The sequence below is a fragment of the Bombina bombina genome, chromosome 6 (genome assembly GCF_027579735.1).
Source record: "Bombina bombina isolate aBomBom1 chromosome 6, aBomBom1.pri, whole genome shotgun sequence".
Classification (NCBI taxonomy): domain Eukaryota; kingdom Metazoa; phylum Chordata; class Amphibia; order Anura; family Bombinatoridae; genus Bombina; species Bombina bombina.
The window spans coordinates 14,400,498-14,414,270 of NC_069504.1; the positions used below are offsets into that span (position 1 = coordinate 14,400,498).

Here is a 13,773-nt window from a genome sequence, read left to right on the forward strand (position 1 = left end):
TAGGGAGGCATTTTGGATCTTTACCCTGCGGACAAGACGTCCACAAGGATTTAATGCCACAGGGGATATAATCAATCATTGGCAGTTCTAAAGTACCATAGTATTCCTTTCCTTTTTTTCTTTTTCTTTTTCTCTTTCTTTTACTATTTCTAACCAAATGCACTAAATAGTGCCATACTTGGTGGATAGGTTGTATAAAACATATGTTATTCAACCAATAGAGGCTGATTTGGTTTATAACATTCCACTTAGCAAAGGTATTTATTTCATTAGGTCACTTTTTTATGGTTTACAGCCAGTTTAGTATACAAATATATAAGTACTTTAACATGTTAGCACTAGGGACCATAATACACACAGAGCAAGCAAGCCTATTATTAGCAGTAGAGAGTTAAGTTATTCTAGGAGGTTACTAACATATAATAAAGTTTTCCTTCCCTTTATGTGTAACGGAGTACTGTTAGCGGAGCTATACTAAGGAAAAGTAGGTTTAATACCCTGGATCCTAATTATTGGCATAGGTAGTTACTAATGTTACTTAACCTAATTAAACCTGTATTTAATTTATGAAGTGCACTTATTCTAGATTGAATTTTTTACCTTAGCTAGTGGTACGTTATGAACATTTAACCCCTCAGTATCATTAGAATAGTATCTTTCAGTCTGTATATATGTATATATATATTGTCATGTCCGAATAGCACACATTGTCCAGAAACAGCTGTTGATCCTTGATTACTAATTTCTTTTGTGACTATATAAGGGTTAACGCCGGATGTAGCTGCATGGTCTATGATTAAGGCATTTCTAGCCGAAACGCGTAAGACCGGCTATGGCTTGATCTGATGGCACTAGCTATTTTTATCTTTTTTATGTAGATATATTGTTTTTGTACCTGATGTTCAATAAAGGAGTTTATGCTTTCAAGATGGTTAGCTGGATTTCCATTATTTGATGCCACATACAATATATATATATATATATATATATATATATATATATATATATATATATAAATATATATATATATATAGTGCATATATATATATATATATATATATGTGTGTATGTATATATATATATAATTGAATGAAAATAACAAATTGTGTAGCTCAGAAGGCTTGCTTTTCCCACAGAAAACCCCTGGGTACACTTTTTCCAATGTAGCAAAGGATTCTGGGTAATATGCAAATGAGGTTCACAATGACTCACTCTTCTACTTCAGTCTGCTTTTCTGCAGACTCCCTTATGCCATAAAGGGACTTGTTTAGATCTGCTAAATGAGTTACACAATGAGTCATTTTCTTTACATTCTGTGCTAAATAGTGAGCATTTTTCTTATATTTAATATTAAGTTTTCTAGAAACTTTTATTCGCTTGACTAGTAATGTTTCCCCTAACTTATGTCTATTTCACAGATATAATTAACACAAACACACATATATATATATGTAAAATCTTACTTGTTTTGTTTTGATCTTTTTGTATACTGACAGTGTCTCTATATTATAGGAGCAGCTGGATTCGCTAAACCACCTCAGTAGCGTCCATCAGCTGGATCTTTTCAGGTTAGCAAGGTTTGGGGATTTTATTTATGCAGAGAAGTTAGTCATGTGTCTTAGCGAGTGTAGCTCACTGTATAACCTAGCGAGTGTAGCTCATTGTATAACCTAGCGAGTGTAGCTCATTGTATAACCTAGCGAGTGTAGCTCACTGTATAACCTAGCGAGTGTAGCTCACTGTATAACCTAGCGAGTGTAGCTCACTGTATAATCTAGCGAGTGTAGCTCACTGTGTAACCTAGCGAGTGTAGCTCACTGTGTAACCTAGCGAGTGTAGCTGTGTAACCTAGCGAGTGTAGCTTACTGTATAACCTAGCGAGTGTAGCTTACTGTATAACCTAGTGAGTGTAGCTAACTGTGTAACCTAGCGAGTGTAGCTTACTGTATAACCTAGCGAGTGTAGCTTACTGTATAACCTAGCGAGTGTAGCTTACTGTATAACCTAGCGAGTGTAGCTTACTGTATAACCTAGCGAGTGTAGCTAACTGTGTAACCTAGCGAGTGTAGCTTACTGTGTAACCTAGCGAGTGTAGCTTACTGTATAACCTAGCGAGTGTAGCTTACTGTATAACCTAGCGAGTGTAGCTTACTGTATAACCTAGCGAGTATAGCTTACTGTATAACCTAGCGAGTGTAGCTAACTGTGTAACCTAGCGAGTGTAGCTTACTGTATAACCTAGCGAGTGTAGCTCACTGTATAACCTAGCGAGTGTAGCTTACTGTATAACCTAGCAAGTATAGCTAACTGTGTAACCTAGCGAGTGTAGCTTACTGTATAACCTAGCAAGTGTAGCTCACTGTGTAACTTAGCGAGTGTAGCTCACTGTATAACCTAGCGAGTGTAGCTCACTGTATAACCTAGCGAGTGTAGATCACTGTATAACCTAGGGAGTGTAACTCACTGTATAACCTAGCGAGTGTAACTCACTGTGTAACCTAGCGAGTGTAGCTCAATGTGTAACCTAGCGAGTGTAGCTAACTGTGTAACCTAGCGAGTGTAGCTTGCTGTATAACCTAGCGAGTGTAGCTTAATGTATAACCTAGTGAGTATAGCTTAGTGTATAACCTAGTGAGTGTAGCTAACTGTGTAACCTAGCGAGTGTAGCTCACTGTATAACCTAGCGAGTGTAGCTCACTGTATAACCTAGCGAGTGTAGCTTACTGTATAACCTAGCGAGTGTAGCTTACTGTATAACCTAGCGAGTGTAGCTTACTGTATAACCTAGCGAGTGTAGCTTACTGTATAACCTAGTGAGTGTAGCTTACTGTATAACCTAGCGAGTGTAGCTTACTGTGTAACCTAGCGAGTGTAACTCACTGTATAACCTAGCGAGTGTAGCTCACTGTGTAACCTAGCGAGTGTAGCTTATTGTATAACCTAGCGAGTGTAGCTTATTGTATAACCTAGCGAGTGTAGCTTACTGTATAACCTAGCGAGTGTAGCTTACTGTATAACCTAGCGAGTGTAGCTTACTGTATAACCAAGCCATTGTAGCTTAATGTATAACCTAGCGAGTGTAGCTTACTGTATAACCTAGCGAGGTTGGACCACACGCTTATTTAAACACACAGAATGTATATTGTATGCCTTGGCACTTATGGATATACACACTATTTCTCTTGAAAGGTGTATCCAGTCCACGGATCATCCATTACTTGTGGGATATTCTCATTCCCAACAGGAAGTTGCAAGAGGAAACCCACAGCAGAGCTGCAATATAGCTCCTCCCCTAACTGTCATAGCCAGTCATTCTCTTGCAACTCTCAACAAGCAAGGAGGTCGTAAGAGAGAGTGGTTAAATATAGCTGGTTTATTTTCTTCAATCAAAAGTTTGTTATTTTTAAATAGTACCGGAGTTGTGCTATTTTATCTCAGGCAGTAAATAGAAGAAGAATCTGCCTGAGGTTTCTATGATCTTAGCAGGTTGTAACTAAGATCCATTGCTTTTCTCACATATGTCTGAGGGGATTACACAGATGAGGTAAAACTTCAGCGAGAGAATGGCGTGCAGTTTATTCTGCTATCAGGTATGTGCAGTTATAATTTTTTCTAGAGATGGAAAACACTAGAAAATGCTGCTGATACCGGATTAATGTAAGTTAAGCCTGAATACAGTGATTTATTAACGACTGGTATCATGCTTACTCCCAGGGGTAATACCCTTATAATATGGCAATATAAAACGTTTGCTGGCATGTTTAATCTATATACTTTGGTGATAAAACTTTATTTGGGCCTAGTTTTTTCCACATGGCTGGCTTAAATTTTGGCAAGAAACAGTTTCCTTAGGCTTTCCACTGTGTTACTATGAGTGGGAGTGGCCTATTTTAACGTTTTTTTGTGCAGTTAAAATTACAAACTAAGACATCCAGATTCCCTCAAAGGCCCTCTGAATGCTATAGGACATCTCTAAAGGGCCCAAAGGCTTTCCAAAGTTGTTTATTGGGGAAGGTAGGGCTACAGCTTGCTGTGGCAGTTGGTTGTGACTGTTAAAAAACGTCTATTTCGTTTTTTTTTATCCGTTTTTTGAAGTAAGGGGTTAATCATCCATTTGCAAGTGGGTGCAATGCTCTGCTAGTCTATTACATACACTGTAAAAATTCGTTTGATTTACTGCATTTTTTCACTGTTTTTCACTGTTTTTCAAATTCTGACAAAATTTGTTTCTCTTAAAGGCACAGTACCATTTTTTATATTTGCTTGTTAACTTGATTTAAAGTGTTTTCCAAGCTTGCTAGTCTCATTGCTAGTCTGTATAAACATGTCTGACATAGAAGAAACTCCTTGTTCATTATGTTTAAAAGCCATGGTTGAACCCCCTCTTAGAATGTGTACCAAATGTACTGATTTCATTTTAGGCAATAAAGATCATTTTCTGTCTTTTAAAAAATTTTATCACCAGAGGAATCTGACGAGGGGGAAGTTATGCCGACTAACTTTCCCCACGTGTCAGACCCTTTGACTCCCGCTTAAGGGACTCACGCTCAAATGGCGCCAAGTACATCTAGGGCGCCCATAGCGTTTACTTTACAAGACATGGCGGCAGTCATGGATAATACACTGTCAGCGGTATTAGCCAGACTACCTGAACTTAGAGGTAAGCGAGATAGCTCTGGGGTGAGACAAAATGCAGAGCATACTGACGCTTTAAGAACCATGTCTGATACTGCCTCACAATATGCAGAAGCTGAGGAAAGAGAGCTTCAGTCAGTGGGTGATGTTAATGACTCAGGAAGATACCTGATTCTAATATTTCTACATTTAAATTTAAGCTTGTACACCTCCGCGTGTTGCTTAGGGACGTTTTAGCTGCTCTGAATGACTGTGTTTCCATTGCAGTGCCAGAGAAATTGTGTAGACTGGATAAATACTTGCAGTGCCGGTGTGTACTGATGTTTTTCCAATACCTAAAAGGTTTACAAAAATTATTAATAAGGAATGGGATAGACCAGGTGTGCCGTTCTCTTCCCCTCCTATTTTTAGAAAAATGTTTCCAATAGACGCCACCACACGGGACTTATGGCAGACAGTCCCTAAGGTGGAGGGAGCAGTTTCTACTTTAGCAAAGCGTACTACTATTCCTGTCGAGGACAGTTGTGCTTTTTTAGATCCAATGGATAAAAAATTAGAAGGTTACCTTAAGAAAATATTTATTCAACAAGGTTTTATCCTACAGCCCCTTGCATGCATTGCCCCTGTCACTGCTGCTGCGGCGTACTGGTTTGAGTCTCTGGAAGAGGCTTTACAGGTAGCGACTCCATTGGATGACATACTTGGCAAACTTAGAGCACTTAAGCTAGCCAATTCTTTTATTTCTGATGCCATTGTTCATTTGACTAAACTAACGGCTAAGAATTCTGGTTTTGCTATCCAGTCGCGCAGAGCGCTATGGCTTAAATCATGGTCAGCTGACGTGACTTCAAAATCTAAGCTACTTAACACTCCCTTCAAGGGGCAGACCCTATTCGGGCCTGGTTTGAAGGAGATTATTGCTGATATCACTGGAGGAAAAGGTCATGCCCTTCCTCAGGACAGGTCCAAATCTAGGGCCAAACAGTCTAATTTTCGTGCCTTTCAAAACTTCAAGGCAGGTGCGGCATCAACTTCCTCTAATAATAAACAAGAGCGAACTTTTGCTCAATCTAAGACGGTCTGGAGACCAAACCAGACCTGGAAAAAAGGTAAGCAGGTCAAAAAAGCCTGCTGCTGCCTCTAAGACAGCATGAAGGAACGGCCCCCTATCCGGTAACGGATCTAGTAGGGGGCAGACTTTCACTCTTCGCCCAGGCGTGGGCAAGAGATGTTCAGGATCCCTGGGCGTTGGAAATTATATCCCAGGGATATCTTCTGGACTTCAAAGCTTCCCCCCCCAAAAGGGAGATTTCACCTTTCACAATTATCTGCACACCAGATAAAGAGAGAGGCATTCTTACACTGTGTACGAGACCTCCTAGTTATGGGAGTGAACAGGAACAGGGTTTTTGCTCAAATCTGTTTGTGGCTCTCAAAAAAGAGGGAACCTTCAGACCAATTTTGGATCTAAAGATCTGAAACAAATTCCTCAAAGTTCCGTCGTTCAAGATGGAAACTATTCGTACCATCCTACCACTGATCCAGGAGGGTCAATATATGACTACAGTGGATCTTCACATTCCAATACACAAAGATCATCATCTGTTTCTCAGGTTTGCCTTTCAAGACAGGCATTACCAGTTGTAGCTCTTCCCTTTGGATTAGCTACAGCCCCAAGAATCTTTACAAAGGTTCTAGGGTCGCTTATGGCGGTCCTAAGGCCGCGGGGCATAGCAGTAGCCCCTTATTTAGATGACATCCTGATACAGGCGTCAAACTTACAAATTGCCAAGTCTCATATGGACGTAGTACTGGCATTTATGAGGTCGCATGGGTGGAAAGTGAACGGGGAAAAGAGTTCTCTATCCCCACTCACAAGAGTTTCCTTTCTAGGGACTCTGATAGATTCTATAGAAATGAAAATTCACCTGACGGAGTCCAGGTTATCAAAGCTTCTAAATTCCTGCCGGGTTCTTCATTCCATTCCGCGCCCTTCGGTGGCTCAGTATATGGAAGTAATCGGCTTAATGGTAGCGGCAATGGACATAGTGCCGTTTGCACGCTTACATCTCAGACCGCTGCAACTATGCATGCTCAGTCAGTGGAGCGGGGATTACACAGATTTGTCCCCTCAACTGAATCTGAACCAAGAGACCAGGAATTCTTTTCCCTGGTAGCTATCTCGGGTCCATCTGCCAAAGGTATGACCTTTCGCAGGCCAGATTGGACAATTGTAACAACAAATGCCAGCCTTCTAGGTTGGGGTGCAGTCTGGAACTCCCTGAAGGCTCAGGGATCGTGGACTCAGGAGGAGTCTCTCCTTCCAATAAATATTCTGGAACTAAGAGCGATATTCAAGGCTCTTCAGGCTTGGCCTCAGTTAGCAACTCTGAGGTACATCAAATTTCATTCGGACAACATCACGACTGTAGCTTACATCAACCATCAAGGGGGAACAAGAAGTTCCCTAGAGATGTTAGAAGTTCAAAAATAATTCGCTGGGCAGAGATTCACTCTTGCCACCTATCAGCTATCCATATCCCAGGTGTAGATCACTGGGAGGCGGATTTTCTAAGTCGTCAGACTTTTCATCTGGGAGAGTGGGAACTCCATCCGGAGGTATTTGCACAACTGATTCATCGTTGGGGCAAACCAGAACTGGATCTCATGGCGTCTCGTCAGAACGCCAAGCTTCCGTGTTACGGATCCAGGTCCAGGGATCCCAAGGCGACACTGATAGATGCTCTTGCAGCGCCCTGGTCTTTCAACCTGGCTTATGTGTTTCCACCGTTTCCTCTGCTCCCTCGACTGATTGCCAAGATCAAGCAGGAGAGAGCATCAGTGATTCTGATAGCACCTGCGTGGCCACGCAGGACCTGGTATGCAGATCTAGTGGACATGTCATCCTTTCCACCATGGTCTCTGCCTCTGAGACAGGACCTTCTACTTCAGGGTCCTTCCAACCATCCAAATCTAATTTCTCTGCGGCTGACTGCCTAGAGATTGAACGCTTGATTTTATCAAAGCGTGGCTTCTCCGAGTCAGTTATTGATACCTTAATACGGGCACGAAAGCCTGTCACCAGGAAAATTTACCATAAGGTATGGCGTAGATATTTTTATTGGTGTGAATCCAAGGGTTACTCATGGAGTAAGGTCAGGATTCCTAGGATATTATCTTTTCTCCAAGAAGGTTTGGAAAAAGGATTGTCAGCTAGTTAAGCGTCTCGCAGATGTTCCAGACGTTCAGGCATTTTGTCAGGCTTTAGTTAGAATCAAGCCTGTGTTTAAACCGGTTGCTCCACCATGGAGCTTAAACTTGGTTCTTAAGGTTCTTCAAGAAGTTCCGTTTGAACCTCTTCATTCCATAGATATCAAACTTTTATCTTGGAAAGTCCTTTTTTTGGTAGCTATTTCCTCGGCTCGTAGAGTCTCCGAGTTATCTGCCTTACAATGTGATTCTCCTTATCTGATTTTTCATACGGATAAGGTAGTCCTGCGTACCAAATCTGGGTTTTTACCTAAGGTGGTATCTAACAAGAATATCAATCAAGAGATTGTTGTTCCATTCTTGTGTTTCACAATCTGGACGTGGTCCGTGCTTTAAAGTTTTTACTTACAAGCTACTAAAGATTTTCGTCAAACATCTGCTTGGTTTGTTGTCTTCTCTGGACAGAGGAGAGATCAAAAGGCTTCGGCAACCTCTCCTTTTTGGCTAAGAAGCTTAATCCGCTTAGCCTATGAGACTGCTGGACAGCAGCCTCCTGAAAGGATTACAGCTCATTCCACTAGAGCTGTGACTTCCACTTGGGCCTTTAAAAATGAGGCTTCTTTTGAACAGATTTGCAAGGCGGCGACTTGGTCTTCGCTTCATACTTTTTCAAAATTTTGCAAATTTGATACTTTTGCTTCTTCGGAGGCTATATTTGGGAGAAAGGTTTTACAGGCAGTGTTTCCTTCCATTTAAGTTCCTGCCTTGTCCCTCCCTTCATCCGTGTACTTTAACTTTGGTATTGGTATCCCACAAGTAATGGATGATCCGTGGACTGGATACACCTTACAAGAGAAAACACAATTTATGCTTACCTGATAAATTTATTTCTCTTGTGGTGTATCCAGTCTACGGCCCGCCCTGTCATTTTAAGGCAGGTAATTTTTAAATTTAAACTACAGTAACCACTGCACCCTATGGTTCCTCCTTTCTCGGCTTGTTTTCGGTTGAATGACTGGCTATGACAGTTAGGAGAGGAGCTATATTGCAGCTCTGCTGTGGGTTTCCTCTTGCAACTTCCTGTTGGGAATGAGAATATCCCACAAGTAATGGATGATCCGTGGACTGGATACACCACAAGAGAAATACATTTATCAGGTAAGCATAAATTGTGTTTTTTTCCAGGTCCTTTCAGTCCATTTTGATGAATCTCCAACTGCTCTGGGAGCTTGTTTTGCTGGGAGAGCCGCTGGTTGTCATGGCTCCTTCACCCACCATCTCCTCGGAAATTGTGCTGGCACTGACAAGGTAGTTACATGTGTCATAGAAGCTGTTACTATGTGATAGTTACTGGGTGTGCATGGGGTATCATAAACCTGGCATTTGGTATATGGGTCAGTATACACACCGATTGTTTAGTACATGGGGTATCATATGCCTGGCATTTGGTATATGGGTCAGTATACACACGGGGTGTTTAGTGCATGGGGTATCATACGTCTGGCATTTGGTATATGGGTCAGTATACACACCGATTGTTTAGTACATGGGGTATCATATGCCTGGCATTTGGATATGGATCAGCATACACACCGGGTGTTTAGTGCATGGGGTATCATACGCCTGGCATTTGATATATGGATCAGTATACATACCGGGTGTTTAGTACACGGGGTATCATACGCCTGGCATTTGGTATATGGGTCAGTATACACACCGATTGTTTAGTACATGGGGTATCATATGCCTGGCATTTGGTATATGGGTCAGTATACACACGGGGTGTTTAGTGCATGGGGTATCATACGTCTGGCATTTGATATATGGATCAGTATACACACCGGGTGTTTAGTACACGGGGTATCATACGCCTGGCATTTGGTATATGGGTCAGTATACACACTGATTGTTTAGTACATGGGGTATCATATGTCTGGCATTTGGTATATGGGTCAGTATACACACCGATTGTTTAGTACATGGGGTATCATATGCCTGGCATTTGGTATATTTGTCAGTATACACACCGATTGTTTAGTACATGGGGTATCATACGTCTGGCATTTGGTATATGGGTCAGTATACACACCGGGTGTTTAGTGCATGGTGTATCATACGTCTGGCATTTGGTATATGGGTCAGTATACACACCGATTGTTTAGTACATGGGGTATCATACGTCTGGCATTTGGTATATGGGTCAGCATACACACGGGGTGTTTAGTGCATGGGGTATCATACGTCTGGCATTTGATATATGGGTCAGTATACACACCGATTGTTTAGTACATGGGGTATCATATGTCTGGCATTTGGTATATGGGTCAGTATAGACACCGATTGTTTAGTACATGGGGTATCATACGTCTGGCATTTGGTATATGGGTCAGCATACAAACGGGGTGTTTAGTACATGGGGTATCATAAGCCTGGCATTTGGTATATGGGTCAGTATACACACCGAGTGTTTAGTACATAGGGTATCATAAGCCTGGCATTTGGTATATGAGTCAGTATACACACAGAGTGTTTAGTACATGGGGTATCATACGTCTGGCATTTGGTATATGGGTCAGCATACACACCGGGTGTTTAGTGCATGGGGTATCATACTTCTGGCATTTGGTATATGGGTCAGCATACACACCGATTGTTTAGTACACTGGGTATCATACGTCTGGCATTTGGTATATGGGTCAGCATACACATCGGATGTTTAGTACATGGGGTATCATACGTCTGGCATTTGGTATATGGATCAGCATACACACCGGGTGTTTAGTGCATGGGGTATCATATGCCTGGCATTTGGTATATGGATCAGTATACACACCGGGTGTTTAGTGCATGGGGTATCATACGTCTGGCATTTGGTATATGGGTCAGTATACACATCGGGTGTTTAGTACATGGGGTATCATTCGCCTGGCATTTGGTATATGGGTCAGCATTCACACGGGGTGTTTAGTACATGGGGTATCATAAGCCTGGCATTTGGTATATGGGTCAGCATACACACCGGGTGTTTAGTACATGGGGGTATCATACGTCTGGCATTTGGTATATGGATCAGCATACACACCGGGTGTTTAGTGCATGGGGTATCATACGCCTGGCATTTGATATATGGATCAGTATACACACCGGGTGTTTAGTACATGGGGTATCATAAGCCTGGCATTTGGTATATGGGTCAGCATACACACCGGGTGTTTAGTACATGGGGGTATCATACGTCTGGCATTTGGTATATGGATCAGCATACACACCGGGTGTTTAGTGCATGGGGTATCATACGCCTGGCATTTGATATATGGATCAGTATACACACCGGGTGTTTAGTACACGGGGTATCATACGCCTGGCATTTGGTATATGGGTCAGTATACACACCGAGTGTTTAGTGCATGGGGTATCATACGTCTGGCATTTGGTAAATGGGTCAGTATACACACTGGGTGTTTAGTGCATGGGGTATCATATGTATGGCATTTGGTATATGGGTCAGCATACACACTGGGTGTTTAGTACATGGGGTATCATAGACCTGGCATTTCGTATATGGATCAGCATACACACCCGGTGTTTAGTACATGGGGTATCATACGCCTGGCATTTAGTATATGGGTCAGCATACACACCGGGTGTTTAGTACATGGGGTATCATAAGCCTGGCATTTGGTATATGGGTCAGCATACACACCGGGTGTTTAGTACATGGGGGTATCATACGTCTGGCATTTGGTATATGGATCAGCATACACACCGGGTGTTTAGTGCATGGGGTATCATACGCCTGGCATTTGATATATGGATCAGTATACACACCGGGTGTTTAGTACACGGGGTATCATACGCCTGGCATTTGGTATATGGGTCAGTATACACACCGAGTGTTTAGTGCATGGGGTATCATACATCTGGCATTTGGTAAATGGGTCAGTATACACACCGGGTGTTTAGTGCATGGGGTATCATATGTCTGGCATTTGGTATATGGGTCAGCATACACACTGGGTGTTTAGTACATGGGGTATCATAGACCTGGCATTTCGTATATGGATCAGCATACACACCCGGTGTTTAGTACATGGGGTATCATACGCCTGGCATTTAGTATATGGGTCAGCATACACACTGGGTGTTTAGTACATGGGGTATCATATGCCTGGTATTTCGTATATGGGTCAGCATACACACCCGGTGTTTAGTACATGGGGTATCATACGCCTGGCATTTAGTATATGGGTCAGCATACACACCCGGTGTTTAGTACATGGAGTATCATATGCCTGGTATTTAGTATATGGGTCAGCATACACACCCGGTGTTTAGTACATGGGGTATCATACGCCTGGCATTTAGTATATGGGTCAGCATACACACCAGGTATTTAGAACATGGGGTATCATACGTCTGAAATTTGGTATATCGGTCAGTATACACATCCGGTGTTTAGTGCATGGGGTATCATACGCCTGACATTTAGTATATGGGTCAGTATACACACCCGGTGTTTAGTGCATGGGGTATCATACGCCTGACATTTGGTATATGGGTCAGCATACACACCGGGTGTTTAGTGCATGGGGTATCATATGCCTGGCATTTAGTATATGGGTCAGCATACACACTGGGTGTTTAGTACATAGGGTATCATAGACCTGGCATGTAGTATATGGGTCAGCATACACACCAGGTATTTAGAACATGGGGTATCATACGTCTGGAATTTGGTATATGGGTCAGTATACACACCCGGTGTGTGTGTGTGTGTGTGTGTATATAATATATATACAGTAGAATCTCGATTATCCAGAACTCAAGCAGCCAGCACTCTCAAGCAACCAGATTTTTTTTTTTTAAACATGAATTTTTTTTGTTAGAGCATGAAGAAAACAGTCTTTAAACAGCAGGAGCTGCAGTAAATAGAGCGACGATAGTTACACTGACCCACTCAACATTGACCCACTCACAGACCCACTCATTAGACATAGATATAGAGACACACTTATCTGCTACATGGTACAGTAATAGGGACAGAAAATATACTGCAGCACTTACGATTACATCAGCTTGGCAATCAGGGTGGGCTATCTCGCGGCTGTACAGCATCCCTCAGTCATCGTCATGTACTGTATCACTCTTCCGGACCAGACTACTACTGAGCCCAATGGGAGGATCCACTTCAAAGGATGCTCAATCAATAACCAATTCCCAGAACGGCTCAATCTCTTGCTGAAAACAATGAGTTTTATTTCTTGAAACGTTCTGGGAATTGGTTATTGATTGAGCATCCTGTTGAAGTCTGCCTCATATGATACATCTAGTGTGCGCCTCTAACCGGCTCCTGCCCATGTGATCCACGAATCACCAATGATTAAAAAGTATTGGCCCAATAGGAAAAAAACAAAGGTGTTCAAGAGCAATTGAAGAGTAAAAACCGGCAAAGTTCACAAATACCTGTACACTACAGTATACAGTAAACAGTATACAGGTACAGTAAAAGCATAAACAGAACTTGATTCAGTAAAGTACTGTACTTTTGATTGCCTTAATCTAAAATCACACATCTACTGTATCTACAGTAATTCTACACTACAGTATCTTCCTCTTGTATACTGTACCTGCACCCAAATTTCCACTACCCACCCTGAATTTTTTTTATTCAAGTGTAAACTTCTTTTGTATTGTGCTCTCATCCAACCCAAAGTACAGTATGTCGAAACAGGTCCCAAGTAAGCACAAGCGCATAGTGCTTAACCTCAAGCAGAAGATGGAAATATGCAAGAGGCTTGAGAAAGGCGAGAGTCGTGCAGTGCTAATGGAGGAATTTAATATTGGTTTCGTTCATCAACTATCTATGACATTAACGCTCAGTCTAAGAAAATAAAGGAGTTTTATGTTAAGTCGGAGACTGACAAGAGT

At 42.0% G+C, this 13,773-nt stretch overlaps 1 protein-coding gene across 1 annotated transcript in view; it reads left to right on the plus strand.

The window, feature by feature from the left end:
- The window catches only part of LOC128662718 (protein DENND6B-like), a 574,365-nt gene that overhangs the window by 201,636 nt on the left and 358,956 nt on the right, over positions 1-13,773 (plus strand). The window contains exons 9-10 of the mRNA XM_053716624.1: positions 1,513-1,568; positions 9,031-9,153. Of these exons, the coding sequence (XP_053572599.1) occupies positions 1,513-1,568; positions 9,031-9,153 (179 nt within the window). The remainder of the gene's footprint in view (positions 1-1,512; positions 1,569-9,030; positions 9,154-13,773) is intronic.